Below are 20,070 nucleotides of genomic sequence, written 5' to 3'. Positions count from 1 at the left end.
AAGAAAATAATTTGACAGAGGCATGTTTTTCCTGTTACTTTAATTCACTACAGTAACTTAACTTTAATATTTAAAACAAACAATGGTTCATTAAACTTACTTGAGTCTCTCCAGTGTGCAGTTTGTATTTTCTAATCCGTTCTGGAGTTTCTTCACTCCTGAATCCTGCAGATTATTGTTGCTGATGTCAAGCTCTTTCAGACTGGAGTTTGATCTCAGGACTGTAGCGAGAGCTGAACAGCTTTCCTCTGTTAGACCACACTTACGCAGCCTAAAATGATGAACAGAAGAGGGAGAATTTACAAACACAAAGTACTTGCTTCCAACATAACTGAGAATTGTGTTTTTGTAACAAGATTTCTTTAATATAATTTAAATCTACAATACTAAATGTACAATACTCACATCAGTGTGTTGAGTTTACAGTGTTTATCCTGCAGTAGAGCAGCGATCTGATTCACTCGTGTGTCTCCTAGTTCACGTCCACTCAGATTCAGCTCTCTCAGGAGTAACGGGTTTTCACGCACTATTCCACTCACATACTGACAGGCTTCCTCTGCAGCAGAACCCAAAAACTTGAAGACCAGTGTTGTAGTCCTAACAAAAAAAGTAAAAAAAAAAAAAAAAAACAGTTTACTATTCTGTACCCTGCCTCAACCACCATTAAAAAAGTGTTTTCATGTTGTTGTTCACTGGTAACATATGTTTAATTAAAATAAATAATTACAAAAAAAAAGACAGATTATTTCTGAAGTAGCCTACTGCATGGCTGAAGTAGTTCCGCATTAGGTTTGTTGTCCGCATTACAGCTCTATATGACTATAATTAAAATGTTGCTTTAGAATTACATTAAGTGTGAAAATACACTATCAGTATCAGTGATTCTCAACCGGTGGGCTGCGGCTATTTCTGAAAATCACGACTCCTGGAGGAGACAGACCCAGCCCTGGCTTTGCTCTGTCCCGTCCACGCTATGTGACTGTACGTGGACAGAACATAAAGCCTTCAGAACTCAGACCAGCTCTTGGTCTGGCCATCAGAAGGGAAAGGCTGTCTCCAAGCAGAGGATGGCCCACTGGATAGTTGATGCCATCACCTTGGCTTACCAAGCACAAGACGTGCCTTGCTCGCTCAGGATGCGAGCTCACTCTACAAGAAGTGTTGCATCCTCCTGGGCACTGGCACGTGGTGCCTCACTGACAGATATTTGTAGTGCTGCAGGCTGGGCGACACTCAACACGTTCGCTAGATTCTATAGTCTACGTGTAGAGCCGGTATCCTCCTGTGTTCTCACCTCAAACGGGTAGAAGTACGAGAGGTACTCTATGCTCAATGTTGGCATGCTGCACCAAAAGTGCTCCAGAGAGTCCCTATGGGCAGACCCTGTTGAGTCCCGTCACCCATGGCAGCCGGACGTGGCGGAGTGTCTGGGGCCAAGCCTATTTTCCGATGTAAACTTGAGAACCAGGTCAAGGCTGGGTGCCATATGTGTGACCCTGAGGGGATCCCATATGTGTACTTTTCCACGGTTGCTCCTAAACGGAAGCCTGTGTCTTTCCCTTGGGAGAACCCATCTCTTACGAGGTTGTAGTCACCCTTGTAACTTCCATATGTATATCTTCACATAACTCCTTCGGGGAAGGATGTGGCTTCCTTTTCCAGTGCGAAAACCGGAAGATGCGATGCACCTGTTGCTCATTATATACTCCCGCTGTGAGGCAGAGCAGCTGATTTCAATTAACGCATGCCAATGTGCATAGACTCATTTAAGTTACACTCGAAGTAGATTGGTTTCTCTAGTGTGATTCCTATTCGTCGGTCACCAAGGTGACGTCTCTGTTCCCTCCTTCAGGGAACGAGGGTTACAAACGTAACCGAGACGTTTTGCATCATGGCCGCAGTACCACTTGGGGTGTGCTTTTTATTCTGCTTTTCCTAATATATTTTAATTTTTTTATTCATTTTATCTGGCAATGCATTAGAGTGTCTTCACTGACCACCATATTTCCTTATGTCATTTTTAATGCAGAGAGAGGTGCACTCAGAGCATCGAGTGGAACTGACAGGAGTCTGAGACAGTTTTCCTTATGAAAATTAACTGTTTTTTGGGGTACTGATTACCATTTGTAAAACCACAACAATACCATAGTTAAACTATAGTTGTTGCAGCAAAACCACACAGTTAAAAGGGCAGCTAAAATGACAACAGCTTATGGACTTTTACATGCAAATATTAATCCTTAGAAGTCGTAATACGAAACCAGCCCTCGGCAAAAAGTATATATCGTATATGTGCGTATGGCCCCGACTACACCACTGCTGAAGATAGAGGAAATACTTTGATATTACCTGCCATATAAAGATTTCTTTCATAGTATTTTAAAGGTCCTTTAGTCATTTCAAAGCTTTTATACATTTCTTTTTGACGGTTTAATTCTCTTCCAGCTAAAAACTATTGCATTTTATTGTCTTAATAACACTCACCTCAGTGTTTTCAGCTGATTACACCAACTCTGTTGTACATCATAGAGCTCCTTCACTCCTGATTGTCCAGGATCATTTCCTGTGAGATCCAGCTCTATCAGGTGTGAGTTTGATTTCAGAGCTGAAGCCAGAGCTTTATAACCTTCTTCAGTGATACTGCAATTTGAAAGTCTACAAAACATGAAACTTGATTTAAATGTAACATTGTGTTTCAAATTAAATTATCAGATGAATTATAACTTAAACTGAATCACAATGATCAGTGCATGTAGAAATGTTCATCAAATACAATATTTACAAATTGTCTGTTTTAGTTTTTTGAGTTTTGAAGTTTTCTTCCCAGTAGACATGTGACAGTATCAAAATTAAAACATTTAAATACTGTTTGACTTTCTTCTCAGTGTCAGGAAGATGTCAAACAAAAAGCAGAGTTTTGTTTACAGAGATGCTGTTCCGTCAGCACAATCCTGTCAGAGAGTGAATTTGCTAATTCATTCAGCCCATCTTCTTCATTCATTTATGCTTCTCCTCCGTGTTGGGGTTGTTTACATCAGAGTGAGCATGCCTCTTTAATGCAGCAAATTTTAACCAGGTAATTCTAAAAATGTATTCTAAAAATCTAAATTTATAATACAGAAACGTACTCGGTTACTAACGTAACCTCTGTTCTCTCTAGAGAGGGAACGAGTATTGCGTAAGCTAGCTTACGCTGCGGGAAAGTCTCCTTTCTCGAGATACTGAAGCCAAAAATTATCCTTAATTTTTAAAATCTTGTCAACGCAGTGCGGCAGCCTGCAGACCTAGGGCAGGCGAATCGCGTGCCCATTGGCTGCTCTGCGGCAACTGCAGCAGCCTATGGCTGAGCCTTGCGCGTGACGTCACGTCCAATGAGCGCGCTTGGCGCCACAATGCGTCACAGCCCGTCATTAGGGGTGTGGCTTAGCGTATATAAGCAAGGTACAGAGGCTGCTTCGCTGGTTTCTGTCGCATGAAGCGAAATGAGCTCGTGGCGAGAGCACGGCGGGTTACGCAATACTCGTTCCCTCTCTAGAGAGAACAGAGGTTACGTTAGTAACCGAGTACGTTCTCTTACGAGAGGTTCTCTCGTATTGCGTAAGCTAGCTTACACTGCGGGAACTCCCTTGTCAACGCCGTGCGCGCGCCCAGCATCCTGAATGAGTCCCATGGAGAGCCCGGGGAACGCGAAGCGGAGCTGGGCGGCCAAGATACCACAAGCACATAATATGGGGCAAGGAGCGGCACAGCCGGTCCAAACTGACACTTCCCACGTAGTGCAGCTCAACCAGTAGAGCTAAATCAAACAACATAGCCCGCGCACAGACAGTGGGCTGGCTACGCGAGACTTAGACTGATAACACTTTAGCCTGCAAGGGGGGAACTTCCAGGTTGTAAAACCTAACAAATGTAGAGGGGGAGGCCCAGCCTGCCGCTGCACAAATGTCATGAATGGGAATCCCGCTGGACCACGCCCACGATGAGGCCATGCCTCAGGTGGAGTGCGCTCGAATGCCCAAAGGGCACTGCAGGTTTTTAGACGCGTAAGCAGCTGCGATAGCGTCAACTATCCATCTGGATAGGGTGTGTTTCGAGGCGGCGAGACCCTTGGTGCGCCCACCGAACGAAACAAAGAGCTGCTCTGAACGCCTGAAGGCGGCGGAGCGCGTAATATAGCTTCTCAGCGCCCTAACTGGGCAGAGGAGATTACTATCTGCCTCACAGCCAGCATTCGGCAGGGCTGAAAGAGAAATGACCTGCGCTCTGAAGGGAGTGCCCAAAATTTTGGGGACGTACCCATGCCTCGGTCTGAGAATAACTTTAGAGTCATTGGGTCCGAACTCGAGGCACGCAGCGTTAGTGGATAACGCGTGAAGGTCTCCCACACGTTTTACTGAAGACAGTGCTATCAGAAAAACGGTATTAAAAGAGGTATTTCATATCCACAGTTTCCAGGGGTTCAAAGGGATGTGCTTTCAGGGCATCTAAGACCAGTGAAAGATCCCACATAGGAACCGAAGGGGGTCGCGGGGGTTCATCCTTCTCGCTCCTCTAAGGAAGCGGATGACAAACTCGTTCCTTCCTAATGCGCGGCCCGGCTCTGAGACAGAGAGCGCTGAAATGGCCGCGACATAGACTTTGAGCATGGAGGGGGACCTGCCCGCGTCCAGTAGCTCTTGAAGGAAGCACAATACTTGCGAGACCCCACATGTCAGTGGATCGAGCCCTCTGGCAGTGCACCATTTGTTAAACACCGACCATTTAGACGTGTAGAGCCGCCTCGTGGAGGGAGCTCTAGATTGTATGATCGTGTTCATCACCCCTTCTGGTAGATCAGCATGTAATTGTTGAGGCTCCACGCATGCAGAGACAGCGCTCTGGGTGGGGATGCCAAATCGAGCCGCGGGCTTGAGAGAGAAGGTCTCTCCGCACCGGGATCGGCCAAGGGGCTGAATCTGCCAATTGTATGAGTTCCGGGAACCAAGCTTGGTTCTCCCAGAACGGGGCTATGAGGAGCACTGTGTGGCGCGCTTTCCTGGCTCTCTCGATGACCTGAGGCAGCAGAGAGACCGGGGGAAAAGCATATAGCGGGCCGCTGGGCCATGTCTGGGCCAGCGCGTCCTCGCTCTTTGAAAAGAATACTGGGCAGTGTGCGTTGTCTTTTGACGCAAGAGGTCGACTTTCGCTCTGCCAAAGCGGCGCCACAGCGAATGGACTGTTTGGGGGTGTAGAGACCACTCCCCAGGGGAACGTTGTCCCTGGACAGTCTGTCGGGGCCCCCGTTCAGATGGCCAGGCACATGCGATGCTCTCAGAGAGCGCCGAGAGTGCTGAGCCCATACGAGGAGGCGTTCCGTCAGGGCGCAGAGCTTCTTTGATCTGACACCGCCCTGGTGGTTCACATAGGCCACTACTGATGTGTTGTCCGTGCGGACTAGAACATGGTGACCATGGAGGAATGGGAGGAAGTGCATGAGCGCTTTCTCGACCGCGAGCATCTCTAGACAGTTTATGTGTAGGAGATTCTCCTGGTCTGACCAGCGGCCATAGACCGGTCTGCCTTCGAAGAGCGCTCCCCAACCTAGGTTGGACGCGTCTGTTGAGACAACTTTCCGGTGTGAAATCACTCCCATAATCACTCCAGTGTGATACCATTCGGCTGCTAGCCAGGGCTGCAGGGCTGAGACACAGCCCTGAGTCACTCTGATTAGCGAGCCGCCGGTCGCCCAGGCTCGATGGGATACGCGCGCTCCTAGCCAGCGTTGAAGCGGGCGCATGCGCAGTAAACCCAGCTGAAGCACTGCTGCAGCTGAGGCCATGTGCCCCAGGATGCGCTGAAATGCTTTCAGAGGAACCCGATTGCCTTCTTTGAAGGATGCGGCGAGGCGCCGGATGCGGCGCGCGCGCTGCTCCGACAATCTGGCCGTCATCGCCACCGAGTCCAGTTCTATTCCGAGAAAGGAAATTGACTGACGGGGCGAGAGCGAGCTCTTGGTCCAATTGACCGCTAGACCCAAACCTTCCAGATGGCTGAGAAGCGCTGTTCTGTGAGACACAAGTTCTGTCTCTGACTGCGCTAGAACAAGCCAGTCGTCCAGATAGTTCAGAATTCGCATTCCCTGACTTCTCAGGGGAGCGAGAGCCGTGTCCATGCATTTCGTAAATGTACGGGGTGCTAAAGACAGGCCGAACGGCAGGACTGTGTATTGATAAGCTCGACCGTCGAAGGCGAATCTCAAGAATGGCCTGTGACGGGGGGTTATCTGGATCTGGAAATACGCGTCTTTCAGATCGAGAGAGATAAACCAGTCTCCTGGGCGGATCTGCGCAAGGATCTGTCTGGTTGTAACCATCTTGAACGGCCGTCTCATGAGAGCCTTGTTCAGATGTCTCAGATCTAAAATAGGTCTTAATGCTCCGTCCTTCTTGGGAACGAGGAAGTAACGGCTGTAAAAGCCTGACTCGTTCAAGGAAGGATGAACCTGTTCTATGGCCCCTTTGCGCAGCAGCTTTGCTATTTCTGCTCGAAGCAGGTGCGCTGCTTCTAAACCCACTTTCGTCTCCGTCTGCGCTAGAAAGCGCGGGGGGCGACGAGCGAATTGAGGTGAATAGCCGTGTTTTGTAGTGTTCAACACCCATTCTGACGCGCCCTGAATAGCTTCTCATGCTTTTGCACGCATAGCTAGGGGTCGAATGGTCTCTGGGTTCAGATCGCCGCGCTGCGCGGGATGGAGAACCTGTATCAGAGAGGATGGGGCGGCGCACGCGCCGCCGGTGCTCGAACACGGGGGCTGATAAACAGTATTGGCCGGCTGTACAGCGTTCAGTAGCTCGGTCCTGAAGGATGGAGCGCGTTTTGCTGTCAAACACCCCTGGCGCGAGAGCGGCGTGGGGGATATAGTGTCTGAAAGTGAGTGCGCGTGCTCGTGAGCGGGCGCAGGGTTTACACTTATAACACGGCCAGTGTTTTTGGGAGCTTTAGAGGGTCTGTAACCCGGGGTAACCGTATGGCAGAGCGAGCAGCGAGTAGGTGTGAGCACAGAGTTGTGGGCACATTTACTACACTTAATACTCGAGCGGCGTGTTTCCGCTTTATGAGAGAGCGCTCTGAGCGCATTACCATGGGAACCATGTTGTGTGAAGCAGTGAACACATGGGAGTGGGCACATTTTCTACACTTAATATCCCCTCGGCCTGAGCCGTTGCAACTCGAGCAGCGGGTAGGTGTGAGCACAGAGTTGTGGGCACATTTACTACACTTAATACTCGAGCGGCGAGTGTCCGCCTATGAGAGAGCGCTCTGAGCGCGTAACCATGGGGACCGTGTTTGTGCGAAGCAGTGAGCACATGGGAGTGGGCACATTTTCTACACTTATGACACCCTCGGCCGGAGCCGGAGTGTTTCGGGGCTTTAGAGGGTCTGTAACCCGAGGTAACTGAATGGCAGAGCGAGCAGCGGGTATGTGTGAGCAGAGTTGTGGGCACATTTACTACACTTAGTACTCGAGCGGCGCGTGTCCGCTTTAAGAGAGAGCGCTCTGAGCGCGTTACCATGGGGACCGTGTTTGTGTGAAGCAGTGAGCACATGAGAGTGGGCACATTTTCTACACTTATCTTCGGCTAGAGCTGGAATGTTAGTGAGCTTTAGAGGATCTGCAACCCGGGGTAACTGAGTGGCAGAGCGAGCAACGGGTAGGTGTGAGCACAGAGTTGTGGGCACATTTCCTACACTTAGTACTCAAGCGGCGTGTGACCGCTTTAAGAGAGTGCGCTCTGTGGACGTTACCGGGGAGACCGTTTTTGTGTGTAGCAATGAGCACGTGGGAGTGGGCACATTTTCTACACGTATAACACCATCGGTGTTATAGGAAACTGATAGAGCGAGAAGCTTTGATGGCTCATAAGTTTAGACGCTCATAAATACTCAAGCACCATCCTGCGAGATACGGGTTCGCTTTCTGTATGTGAGAAAGCTGGCCGCGAGCTCGGAGAAGCCAGCAGAAAAAAATATTTATCTGCCGCCAGAGCCGGATTCGAACACGGGTCTCCCGTGTGGAAGTCCAATGCTCTGCCACTGAGCCACAGGAGCACACATAATCTTTTAGTTAGTGCGAGCATATGCGTGTATTAAAACAGGCTCGTTACTGCAGTATAGTATTTCCAGCCGCCTGAACTTGGAGGGGACTGAGAATATACGAGGACTGGAGGTAGTCCGGTAAAACACTCTCTCTTCCTCTTTTCGCCGGTGCTCGTGACGTCCGCTCTGATATCCCTTGAGAACGGCGCAGTTGCGCGGCTCGAACAAGGGAGAGAGAGCGGGAAGATGTCATCATGTGCTATGACATCGTATGTTTGCAGGCGTGCGTGTATTAAAACAGGCTCGTTTACTGCAATATTGATATTTCTAGTCGCCTGAGCTTAGGAGGGGACTGAGAAATGTGTGAGAAACGGAGGTGGCCGGAGAGTGACGCGCGCGACCGAGACGCGGGGTAGCTTTCTTATAACGTAAAGGAAGCCAGCCCGTGATCGTCTACTTCTGACATCCCTTGTGAGCGGCGCGTTTGCGCGGCTCGAACAGAGGGGGAGAGCGCAGGGAGGGGCATGCGTCGTCCGGGGGGTAGCTTTCTTGTAACGTAAAGGAAGCTATAGCCCGAGACCGTCCGTTTCTGACATCCCTTGTGAGCGGCGCCGTTTGCGCGGCTTGACAGAGGGGAGAAAGCAGCTGTCTAAGAAAACAGCGCTGTCTGCTTCATCCCCTGAGGCGACGGCAGTGCGGGCGAAGCCGGCCGCTGCGCGTCGGGAGGTGGGGGGGAGAAGGAATAGCGAGGCTCGCGGGAGGGGCTCCGGCGAGCGCTCAGCTGTCATAGAAGCCCAGGCAGAGAGCGCAGATACATGGCGGTCTCTGTCGCTGAGCGTGGCTCACACGAGCCACAGGATGAGCGAGGCATTTGCAACAACGCCTCGCGCTCTTTTAGATGCAAGTGTGTCGCGGGGCGAACACACAAACACACACAACACAGAGCAGAAAAAGGATATAGTGCCGGATAGCACAGCAGGCAGGGAAGGCTGAAGGTGGCGAAAGCGGCCGGCGTCCTCAGGCTGAGATCCTCGGCGTGCTGGTCGCTTGCTTCGACGGCGGCTTCCTCAGAGATCAGCGATGCGAAGAGCTTCGCTGAAGAGACAGAAATCAGCGAAGCAGCCTCTGTACCTTGCTTATATACGCTAAGCCACACCCCTAATGACGGGCTGTGACGCATTGCGCGCTCATTGGACGTGACGTCACGCGCAAGGCTCAGCCATAGGCTGCTGCAGTTGCCGCAGAGCAGCCAATGGGCACGCGATTCGCCTGCCCTAGGTCTGCAGGCTGCCGCACTGCGTTGACAAGATTTTAAAAATTAAGGATAATTTTTGGCTTCAGTATCTCGAGAAAGGAGACTTTCCCGCAGCGTAAGCTAGCTTACGCAATACGAGAGAACCTCTCGTAAGAGAACTCTCTTTAATAAAGTTGAAAACATTTTGAAGTACCCACAACAACAATTATGTGCATGTTCATTACCGTACACTTGCACATCTACTTCCCACTTCATTAAAGAACATTTCATTTTAAGCACTTTATGGTTAATATATTAACAGATAATGACATTTTATTAAGGCTGTTACATGTAACACAGTTAACACGTTTACAGTGGGGGAAATAATGATTTGATCCCCTGCTGATTTTGTAAGTTCGCCCACTTACAAAGAAATGAAGGGTCTATAATTTTTATGGTAGGTTTATTTTAACAGATAGAGACAGAATATCAACCAAAAAATCCAGAAAAACACATTATATAAAGGTTGTAAATTGATTAGCATTTGATCGAGTGAAATAAGTATTTGATCCCCTATCAACCAGCAAGAATTCTGCCTCCCACAAATTGGTTATGTGCCCATGTGAAACACAGATTAGTCCCGTCACTTTAAGAAAGTACTACTAGCGCAGTGGACACCTGTCCACAGAATCTGTATCTTGATGACCAACTACAAGAAATGTCTTACCTCTGTGCTTGCCAACAAAGGTTTCTCCACCAAGTACTAAGGCATGTTTTGCTTGGGGATCAAATACTTACTGAACTTACTGAAATGCAAATGAATTTATAACCTTTATATAATGTGTTTTTTCTGGATTTTTTGGTTGATATTTTGTCTCTATCCGTTAAAATAAAGCTACCATAAAAATGATAGACACTGGACCATTATCGTCTCTGTCAAGTCGTGACTCGTGAAGCTCTGTCAAGTCTAAGTTAGTCGTGGACAGTGTTGGGTAAGTTACTCAAAAAAAGTAATCCACTACAAATTATTAATTACTGCTCTAAAATTGTAATTTGATTACATTACTGATTGCTGCATGTAAAAAGTAATCAGATTACTAATTACTTTACTTTCAAGTTACTTTGAAAACCTATTAAACCTACAAAAATACACTACAAAGTGAAACTCAGTTCTTTCCGTAATTTAATATTGACTGAAAAATATTACAGAAATATGAAAACAGCAACTTGACTTAAAGATCCAATGCATTTCTAGAAGTTAACATTCTTAACATAAACTTGCCTAACAATGAAAACTGTAGTCTTTTTAAATGTGTCTACAGTAGGCCTATGTCTTATCTACAACATTCCTTGCTGCGTGTAACATGCACTGTGTGTGCTAGCTTGTACCTACTAACTGTGTTGGTGTGCATTAAAGACAGGAAAAAATACTTTAAATTGATAACACTTGAAAACAGTATTTATAAAAAAACATTAAAAAAAACATTGCATATTTGAATGCAAATATTCATACTCCATATCCGCATAGCATTTATCTAGATACCTTGCAAATGTCTTTCGGTCCTGCGAGGGTACAGACCTGTCCATCACGGGTATCATCGTAAGCAAGTCTCTTGACTGCGGTTCAACACGCGACAAGGGCAGCATTTCCTCCACCACATACGCTGCTACAGCTCTCTTCACCTGTCCAGAAGTTACCTTCCCTCCCGATCTTGAACAAAAATCCAATCTAACTTGTTTAGACGAGGTTGCACCGCTCTTGTCTCGGGCGTGGGTAACGTTATCCTCCTTGGTGACGAGTTTTGTCGTAGAATGCACTCTGTTCAAGTGCTTCAACAAATTGCTGGTCGAGTTAGAAATTGCGCACAGTTTGCATTTAACGGTTATATTTTTATTTTTACGCTCAAAGAACTCAAAACAATGTTTATACTTCCACTTGAAGAAACAACCACCACACCGTCCATTTATGCAGCACGAGTTCTCCGGTAATTCATAAAAGCACATGCTCAATAACTGACGCAGCCGCCCCAAAACGTGATTAGAAATGCATTTTAATTTATTTACTTTAATATTTTTTCTTAACAATTCATTTGTAACGCAAGTAACTTAATTTTATTGACATAAGTAACTGTAATCAAATTACGTTTATTTTAAATGTAATGAGTTACATTACTGCGTTGTCACGAAAAGTAATTAGAATACGTTACTTTGTAACACGTTATACCCAACTCTGGTCGTGGACGTGGATTTCTCGTCATCTCGAAAATGCCAAGCGGATATTGATTTTCGTTTTATTTCTGCTTTTGTCTCAAAGTCTGCTTGGTCCATAATGGTCCACAATGTTTGAACTAAACAACAACAGCGTGAGCTACGTGTGCTAGATGTAATGCAGTTGTCCACGTCTGTCGCCATGGTTACTATGGCAGTACGAGCGGTAACCAGGGATAACGCGGATATTACGTCATTGACAGGCGACAAGTTACAAGGGCCAAGCACTATTTAAAATTGTGAATTGCTCTGAATTTACAAATTCTTGGAAACATTTAAGATAATTGTAAGCGCACAATTGAAAGAAATATATAACACTGTGCAAGTGTGTTTTGGATATTTTGATACAAAATTCTTACATATTGTACCTTTAAACACACTTTTGTGTATTCATGTTTGATATAATATATTGTTTATAAAAAAAATTAACTATACTCAATTTTACTTGACTTTAAACTTAATTTGTGGCATTTTTGTGTCTACTTTTAAAGTCATAAAATATTTTTTTGTTTAATTTAGTTACTTTTTTTATTTAGTTTTTCCCCAATTGTGTAATTTTTTCTTACCAGTAACAAAAAATCCTTTAAGTTTTCATTTTAGTTTTTGTTAGAGATAACACCACTGTTATGGGAAAAAAATAGTAACACTTAGTTCAGGGTAGTTTAGTATCCAGTTCTCATTATTAACTTATAGCTAATTACTAGTTGCAAATTACTAGGATACTGGCTGTTTAATAGTACTTATAAAGCACATATTATTGCCTTATTCTGCATGATCTCATTCTACATCCCATAATCCTAACCATACCTAAATTTAAATGCTATTACAACTACCTTAATAACTATTAATAAGAAGTAATTAGGAATTTACTGAGGCAAAACTCGTAGCTAATAGTTAATAGTGAGAATTGGACTCTAAACTGTGTGACCAAAAAAATCTGTATTCTTCCATTTTTTTTGCACTTCAGGAGGGAAGCAGATTCAGTAAATATATAATATCCCTGATTGCTGTGGTGTTGAGTGTATCTGATGGTGAACTGAACTCACTTAAGAATCTTCAGTGTTGATTTCTTCAGTCCCTCACAGATCTCTTTGACTCCAGAGTCCAGCAGACGGCTGTTGTTCAGGTTCAGCTCTTTCAGGATGGTTTTAGAGGAGAGAACAGTAGCTAGAACTGAACAGCTTTTCTCTCTCAGATCACAATTATTCAGCCTAAACACAAAAACAGATAATTTATTATTCAGTACATATTTAACACACATCAGATTAACAGCTCTTCATATCTGCTCACACAAGTGACTGACAGTCTTTAATAATGAATAAACAGAAGTTATAATGTATAAATTATGTTCCCTTACTTCATTTTCTCCACTTTACAATGAGAGTCCATCAAAAGAGCAGAGAGCTTCTCTCCATTCAGATCTCCTAATATATCTTCACTCAGATCCAGTTCTGTCAGTAATAATGGACTTTTACCCAGAACTTTAGTAAGATACTCACACACTTCCTGTACAGCAGCACTTTTCAAAAACCTACAGGAAATAGAAATTTTTTATTTGATAATTGAAAAGAAAAGAAAAAAGGATAAAAGAAAAACACAAATTTAGAAAGAATAAAATAAAATATCTATATTTTTTTAAATAATTTTGTTAGAATGTCATGCCTTTTGCAGCTCCCATCCTCCTTATGGATCCAGAAAAGCAATAAAATATGGCAACGTGTAGAAAGTCATAGTTTTGGTAAATATTTCCAGTTTTGCTGAATTGTAAATTCCTTTTCATGCCATTCTAACTCTGCATTGGCCATTTGTCACATCTATTTAGCTGCACACCTCTGACTGTCTGTGGCTTATTTAGAAAAATCAAAGGCTTTTCTCACCTGATGTTCTTTAATTTACAGCTTTCGAGCCGCAGTAAATTATAGAGCTCCTTCACTCCTGATCGTCCAGGATCATTTCCTCTGAGATCCAGCTCTATCAGGCTTGAGTTTGATTTCAGAGATGAGGTCAAAGTTTTATATCCTTCTTCAGTGATATTGCAGCCTGAAAGACTATACATATACATACATACAAAAACATATACAAGTTAAGTACTGCAACCAATGCCTTATTGACAACACCTGCTTCATTTGCATTTCTAAATGTTTCATAAAATATCAGACTGAAATTAAAATGATTAACTGAAATGGATATTTTCAGTTAATCTAATCAAATGGACATTTATAAATCTATGTTATCATGCTGAAATGAAGATAAATTAATACACACTTCAGTTTCTCTAATCTGCATTGTGTATTTTCCAACAGAACACAGATCTTCTTTATTCCAGAGTTTCCTAGTTTATTCTCACTCAGATCCAGCTCTATCAGGTTTGAAGGGTTTGAATTAAACGCTGAAGTCAGAGCAGCACAACCTTCTGCTGTAATACTGTTATTATTCAGCCTGAAGAGAGAGAAAAAAGAAAAAGGGCTTCAGGTATTTTTTCTGCCAAAACACACATCTACAGTAACAGAAGGGTTTTCATTGTCAAAGAGAGTGGGCCTACTTTCTTAAAGAACATGTATTTCAATAACACTGCAAAACTAGCAATATGTAAGTAAAAACTTCTTAAGCAATTAAATAAACAATCAGTGTAAAATCTAAGCAAATCATGAGCAATGAGACAAACACAACAGAACAGAGACATTTTTTTCCAGGTAGGAAATACTACATGCAAAAAATAAGGTAAAGAAATACTACAAAAATTGTTAATTAATAAAATCATAAGATTAAAAAAAACAGCATAGTCTGCATGAATTAAATATTGCTACAAAAGTTTCTCAGTCAGTTAATTTTGTTAAGTCAACATTAAGGACAGACAGCAGCAGGTATATTAAAAGTTGTCACCTAATGCACGGATTCAATATATTGATTTACATCTGATTTTACAACTGTTTACGCTCACTTAAGACATAACCGACTAGGTTTACCTGGATACTTGCCAAGTCAGGCATTTTGACAAACAGTGTGTATTGTAAAACTATACTGTATTATTGTACAAGTGTGTACTGAATATTAATGATGGATGGATTGTGGGAATCTATGTTTTGATCATCATTCTGAATCTGATCCAGATGTAATCTTTGGGCCTGTTTACACCTGGTCAGTTCTTGTGTTTTTACTGATCGGATATCTGATTTATTTAAACGATTCCATTTACACTTGGTCACATAAATGTGTCTCCGCAAAACAGATATAAATCTGATCTTCAATTCCTGCGCTATATGCAGATTTAATGCATAATGCAGAGTTCACGTCACCAAAAACAACAAATATTGATTTCTTTTTTTAAATAAAAGCAGAAGGTCCGTTTTTTCTTCTTTTTTCTTTGGATACATTGTCTATTCAGATATTCATGCAACAAAATATTCTCGGGGCCATTAAAAAGTGAGGTGAAAATGATCAAAAATGCTGGCAACTTTTTAAAAAGAGAGGAAAATAGTCAAGTGCAATGGGCTATGCAGGGGAACTGAATTGGGTGCTCGCATGCTGTCATGCTTCGTGTGTGTGTACACAGGGGGCCACCTGTAAGCTTATGAGTACAGAATGTAGTTCACTTTTACAGTTTATTGCACTTTTAATAACTTATCAATCATGTTTCACTATTTTCTAGCTCATGTTAACTTTAATTAACCCTGCGCTCTGCAGATACACTAACTTACAGTGGTATAAATCAAATATATCAAAATCACTATGGATTGAAGCTTGTTGCTCAGGGTGTGTGATACTAAAAAAAAAAAAAAAAAAAACAGACCATCTCAATATTTTCTGGGATTTTATTGATAGCAGTGACAGAAATCACTTTTCAAATATGTTTAAATAGATTTTTACCTTTTATGGGCATTTTAGCTTTATGAAGCAGTTTTTTCTAACCTAATTAAATGTGTGCATCATATTTTGCATTAAATTCTTACATTTAATCAATGAAGTCAATTAGAATAATAAGACAAAATGGCTGTTACCAAGCAAATTAAATCAGTATCAACAAAATTCATCTTTGCAATGCAGAGGAAACACAGAAGCTGCATCTGAAGTGACATTTAGATGCATTTACACAGACTGTTTAATGCAACTCAGTGGGACATGAATACATTTAACCTGCAGTTACAAATGCATAAATAATATTTTGATGTTTTAAACATAAAACGCTGAATAATGATATTTGAAATTGTTAATAAAAATGAAAAGATACTTTAAATTGTGAATTAAAACAGCTAGTAGGTGGCAGCAATTCACTGTTAATGAGTGAGTCATTGCAATTCAACCGATTCATTCAAACTGGTGATTCATTCAGACATACAGCGGCATTTTTGCCCCTTTATCTTGAATTTTGGGGAAATCTGAATGCATTTTAATAGACCAAATATAGATAAATATATATAAAACATAGACTAAAGGCACTCTAAATGTGCACTCGCACTGGTCTAACCTACTAGAATACATCATGTTTCTGTGCACTCTATGGGCCATATCATACACCCGGTGCAATGCAGCGCCAGGCGTTAAGCAAGTGTTTTCTGCTAGTTTCTGCCTGATGCAGTTTTCATTTTCACGTCCTGCCCCACGTTGTTTAAATAGCTCAGTTAATCTTAGATTAATCTACAATGACAATATTTTGAAAATGTAATATCAAATAGTATATTGTTTTAAAGATGCTTTGTAAAGTATAAAACAATGTAAAATACTTACATCAGTGTGTTGAGTTTACAGTGTTTATCCTGCAGTAGAGCAGCGATCTGATTCACTCGTGTGTCTCCTAGTTCATGTTCACTCAGATTCAGCTCTCTCAGGAGTAACGGGTTTTTACCCACAATTCCTCTCACATACTGACAGGCGTCATCTGCATCATGACTCAAAAACCTGGAAACAGAGTAAGTACATTACATGCCATTTCATTTGGGTATTTTCATAATCTTGTGAAAGGGCCTTTAGTCTTTTCAAAATCTAATTTATAAATGTGTTTCTGACAGTTGAATTCTCTTTTGGCAAAAACGATATTAAGACTATTGAGTGTTTTAATAGTACTCACCTCAGTGTCTTGAGTTGACACTTCTGATCCTGTAGTAAATCATCAAGCTCCTTCACTCCTGATTGTCCAGGATCATTTCCTCTGAGATCCAGCTCTATCAGGTGTGAAGGGTTTGATCTCAGAGCTGAAGCCAGAGCTTTATAACCTTCTTCTGTGATACGGCAGTCTGAAAGTCTAGAAAAAAGGGAATTTATAAAATTCATCTGGTTATTGTTATTTTATGATTAATATATTTAAACATATCGTACTGTTAAACAGTGTTGGAGAGTAGCTAGCAAGTAACGATCCCACTAACATAACTACATTTTTAGTATCTGGACAGTAGCTCAGCTACTTTTAAAACATTGTTGCTTTTCCAGTAGCTAGCTACTTTTTCCAAGTAGCCGTGTAGCGCGACTGAAAGCTACATTCCATTTTGCATTCTGATGAATCATGAGCCTGTAATGCATTGAAGCAACGCAGCGTCTTCTTACTAGATAACAAACTACATTTGTTCATTACCACCATCTGTTGTTACATCATGCATTTTGCGACTTTACAGTCCGTCCACTGATGAGATTGTTTGATGATTATGTAAAGGATGGACAGGAATGGATATTTCATGTGAATCGACTGTAATTTATGCAAACCAAAGTTTAAAATGCAGTCTACATTAAAGACTTAAAGCGCATATGGAAGGTGAATAATAGCTTTTTAAATGAACTACTTATCCTGCTTTATTGCACTCTATATCAAATGTGTATTTCTATTTTAACTACAATAATGAACCACCATAGATTAATCTGTCCCGCTAGTTTTGTAATGAACCTAAAAGATCACTAATCGAACTAAAATAAAATTGCAATATAGTAGAGCACTTATTATTTGGCCAAGGATGGTTGCGGGGGGATTTCAAGCAAAGCGCGAACAGCTCATGATTTGCGTCTCAGAGCGGCTCTTTTCACAGTAAATAGTAGGGCTGGGTATTGACAAATTTCACAATTCTATTCGATTTCGATTCACAAGCTTGCAATTCCATTCGATTTCGATTCGATTCAATATTGATTATTTTGGATATCAGGAACAATATATGGCAAATTTTCTCAAGGAAAACAAATCTCTTAACTAATGCAGTAAACTATGGGAGTCAGTTGTAGCCTATAGGCTTCATTAGCCTACTATAATATTGAAGGTAAAAAATTAACTATTTGTATACAAACACTAAAATTACACTTTTATTTATTTTTATAATAATAAAGTTATATGAAATATAAACATTTAAATGGTGGCTGTCTGAAAAACCTGCCAGATTTATTCAAACATGCATTAAAAATTGAAGAACATTAAAAATTATAATGAATATGTAATATGGTGCATATATTTAGCAAAATGCTCCTCTAGAGTAAATATTTCTAGCTGACTAACGAGTTTATAGTCACTGGATATGGTTTTTCTGAGGTAAATGTGAGGTTACATGACATTGTTTACAAGCTGATTTACTGACGTCTTTCCACGGTTGAAACACTGATCGAGCGATTCCATGTCACATGATACGGATTTCGATAAGTTGTACTCTACCTATTACATAGCTGCCAACTTTTGAGTTTAGCTTGGAGTGAGATTTATAAACAAGCTGGTAGTAGGCTATTAAAAATTAGTTAAAAATAACTCAAATTAAATATAATGGTTGTTTTTTTATTATAATAACAACTTTATTTAATGATATAAGTAAAAATATAATAAATATGTAATATAGAACACATATTTAGCAAAATACTCTCTATAGCTATTTTTTTCTTGCCAAAGTGCTATAGCATATTATGTTCATTAAATGGCAAGGTAAATGTGACATAATTGTTCTCCAGCTATGTTATTAACCTCTTCACGCTGATGAAAAACACTGATTGATCGATATTATGTATGAGGAATATAAATTTCGGTAAGTTGTACTGTATCTTTCAACAGTGTTCCTGTTTTTTTTACTAAGCTAGTAGAGATGATCGGTTCACGTGCGCTAGGGATCTGTCAATCACATTTACAAGCGCCAAAACGGTATTTATTGTTTGAATTTCGTAATAAAAGTGACAGAATCTGAGAGCTGAGATTGTTTTATATCATAAAGTAACCTGCTCTGTCTAGTCTGTCGGTCTCCGTGTCCTCTTTGCTTCGCGATTTTTCTGTGCGTGAGAAAATGGATGTGTGGCATGAGAGCGTGTGAAAAGTGTCAATTGCGTGTGTCTCACGGTGAATGCGTGAGAGTTGGCAGCTCTGCTTTTAACATACTTTCAGATGCTCATTCATGTTTATTTCGCGCTGTAACTGGTATTATTAAGGCGGACGAGAAGCCCATGTGCGCTCCGCGTTGCTGCTGCTGCTCTTGAGCTGAGCCAGAGCGATCTCACGCCACAGCGCCAAAACGGTATTTATGTTTTTCAGTTTCGTAAGAAAATGGACGTAATGTGAATACTGAGACTTTGTTTCATATCAATAGTAACAAAGCACAAAGATCATTGCGATTTATTGGATGGGATGCGCGCCACAATGTTACATTCATTCATCAACTGAAAACAGGATGACTAATCGATTCTTGGGATTTAAGAATCGATATCGGTTCGTAAAAATGAGAATGATTAAAATCGAGAAATCTATATTTTTTACCCAGCCCTAGTAAATAGCCTACCGTATGTGCTGTGAGTTTAACCTGCATTTTTTATTACTCCTGTGTATCCAGTTTGAGTTTGCATACATTTTGTTCTTGTATTGATGTTACATTTGTAACATTTTGCACTTTGACAGTAAGTTTGAGATCAAACGATTGGGACACTTTTTGCCATTGAAATGACTGGAAAAAATTGTCCCAGTCAACCTGAATTCACCCCACTCATTGAAACCATAATTGCATTACAACATGTTATTTTAAACTCTATTAAAAGTTTTTAATAGAAACTTGTAGAGCAGCTACAAGCTTGAATGTAACTTTACTTTAACTTTTGAGTAGCTTGTAGCTTGTCAAACTACAGATTAAGAGTAGCTTCCCCAACACTGCTGTTAAAACATACATTGTACTATGAAAAAAAAAAAACATTCAAGTTAAGTGGAATCAAACAATAGTTCATTGAACTCACCTGAGTTTCTCCAGTGTGCAGTTTGTATTTTCTAATCCGTTCCGGAGTTTCTTCACTCCTGAATCCTGCAGATTATTGTTGCTGATGTCAAGCTCTTTCAGACTGGAGTTTGATCTCAGGACTGTAGCGAGAGCTGAACAGCTTTCCTCTGTTAGACCACACTTACGCAGCCTAAAATGATGATCAGATGAGGGAGAATTTACAAACACATTTCCAGAGAAGTTGGTACATTTTGTAAAATGCAATAAAATCAACAGTCTGTGATTTGTTACTTTTCTTTAACCTTTATTTAACTGACCTTTAAGTACACAGAAAAGATTTCC

At 41.8% G+C, this 20,070-nt stretch overlaps 1 protein-coding gene across 1 annotated transcript in view; it reads right to left on the bottom strand.

The window, feature by feature from the left end:
- LOC311291143 (uncharacterized protein) overlaps window positions 1-20,070 on the bottom strand; it is a gene marked incomplete at its 5' end in the record, with an annotated part of 100,882 nt that overhangs the window by 30,299 nt on the left and 50,513 nt on the right. Inside the window, 10 exons of the mRNA XM_084410016.1 lie at window positions 101-271; window positions 406-597; window positions 2,485-2,655; window positions 12,625-12,789; window positions 12,936-13,109; window positions 13,456-13,626; window positions 13,844-14,017; window positions 16,304-16,474; window positions 16,644-16,817; window positions 19,748-19,918. Coding sequence (XP_084266142.1) covers window positions 101-271; window positions 406-597; window positions 2,485-2,655; window positions 12,625-12,789; window positions 12,936-13,109; window positions 13,456-13,626; window positions 13,844-14,017; window positions 16,304-16,474; window positions 16,644-16,817; window positions 19,748-19,918 — 1,734 coding nt within the window. The remainder of the gene's footprint in view (window positions 1-100; window positions 272-405; window positions 598-2,484; window positions 2,656-12,624; window positions 12,790-12,935; window positions 13,110-13,455; window positions 13,627-13,843; window positions 14,018-16,303; window positions 16,475-16,643; window positions 16,818-19,747; window positions 19,919-20,070) is intronic.

Source organism: Rutilus rutilus (genome assembly GCF_951802725.1).
Source record: "Rutilus rutilus genome assembly, chromosome: 5".
Taxonomy (NCBI): Eukaryota; Metazoa; Chordata; class Actinopteri; order Cypriniformes; family Leuciscidae; genus Rutilus; species Rutilus rutilus.
The sequence above is the reverse complement of the archived record's forward strand: the minus strand, read 5'-3'. Positions and strand labels throughout refer to the sequence as shown.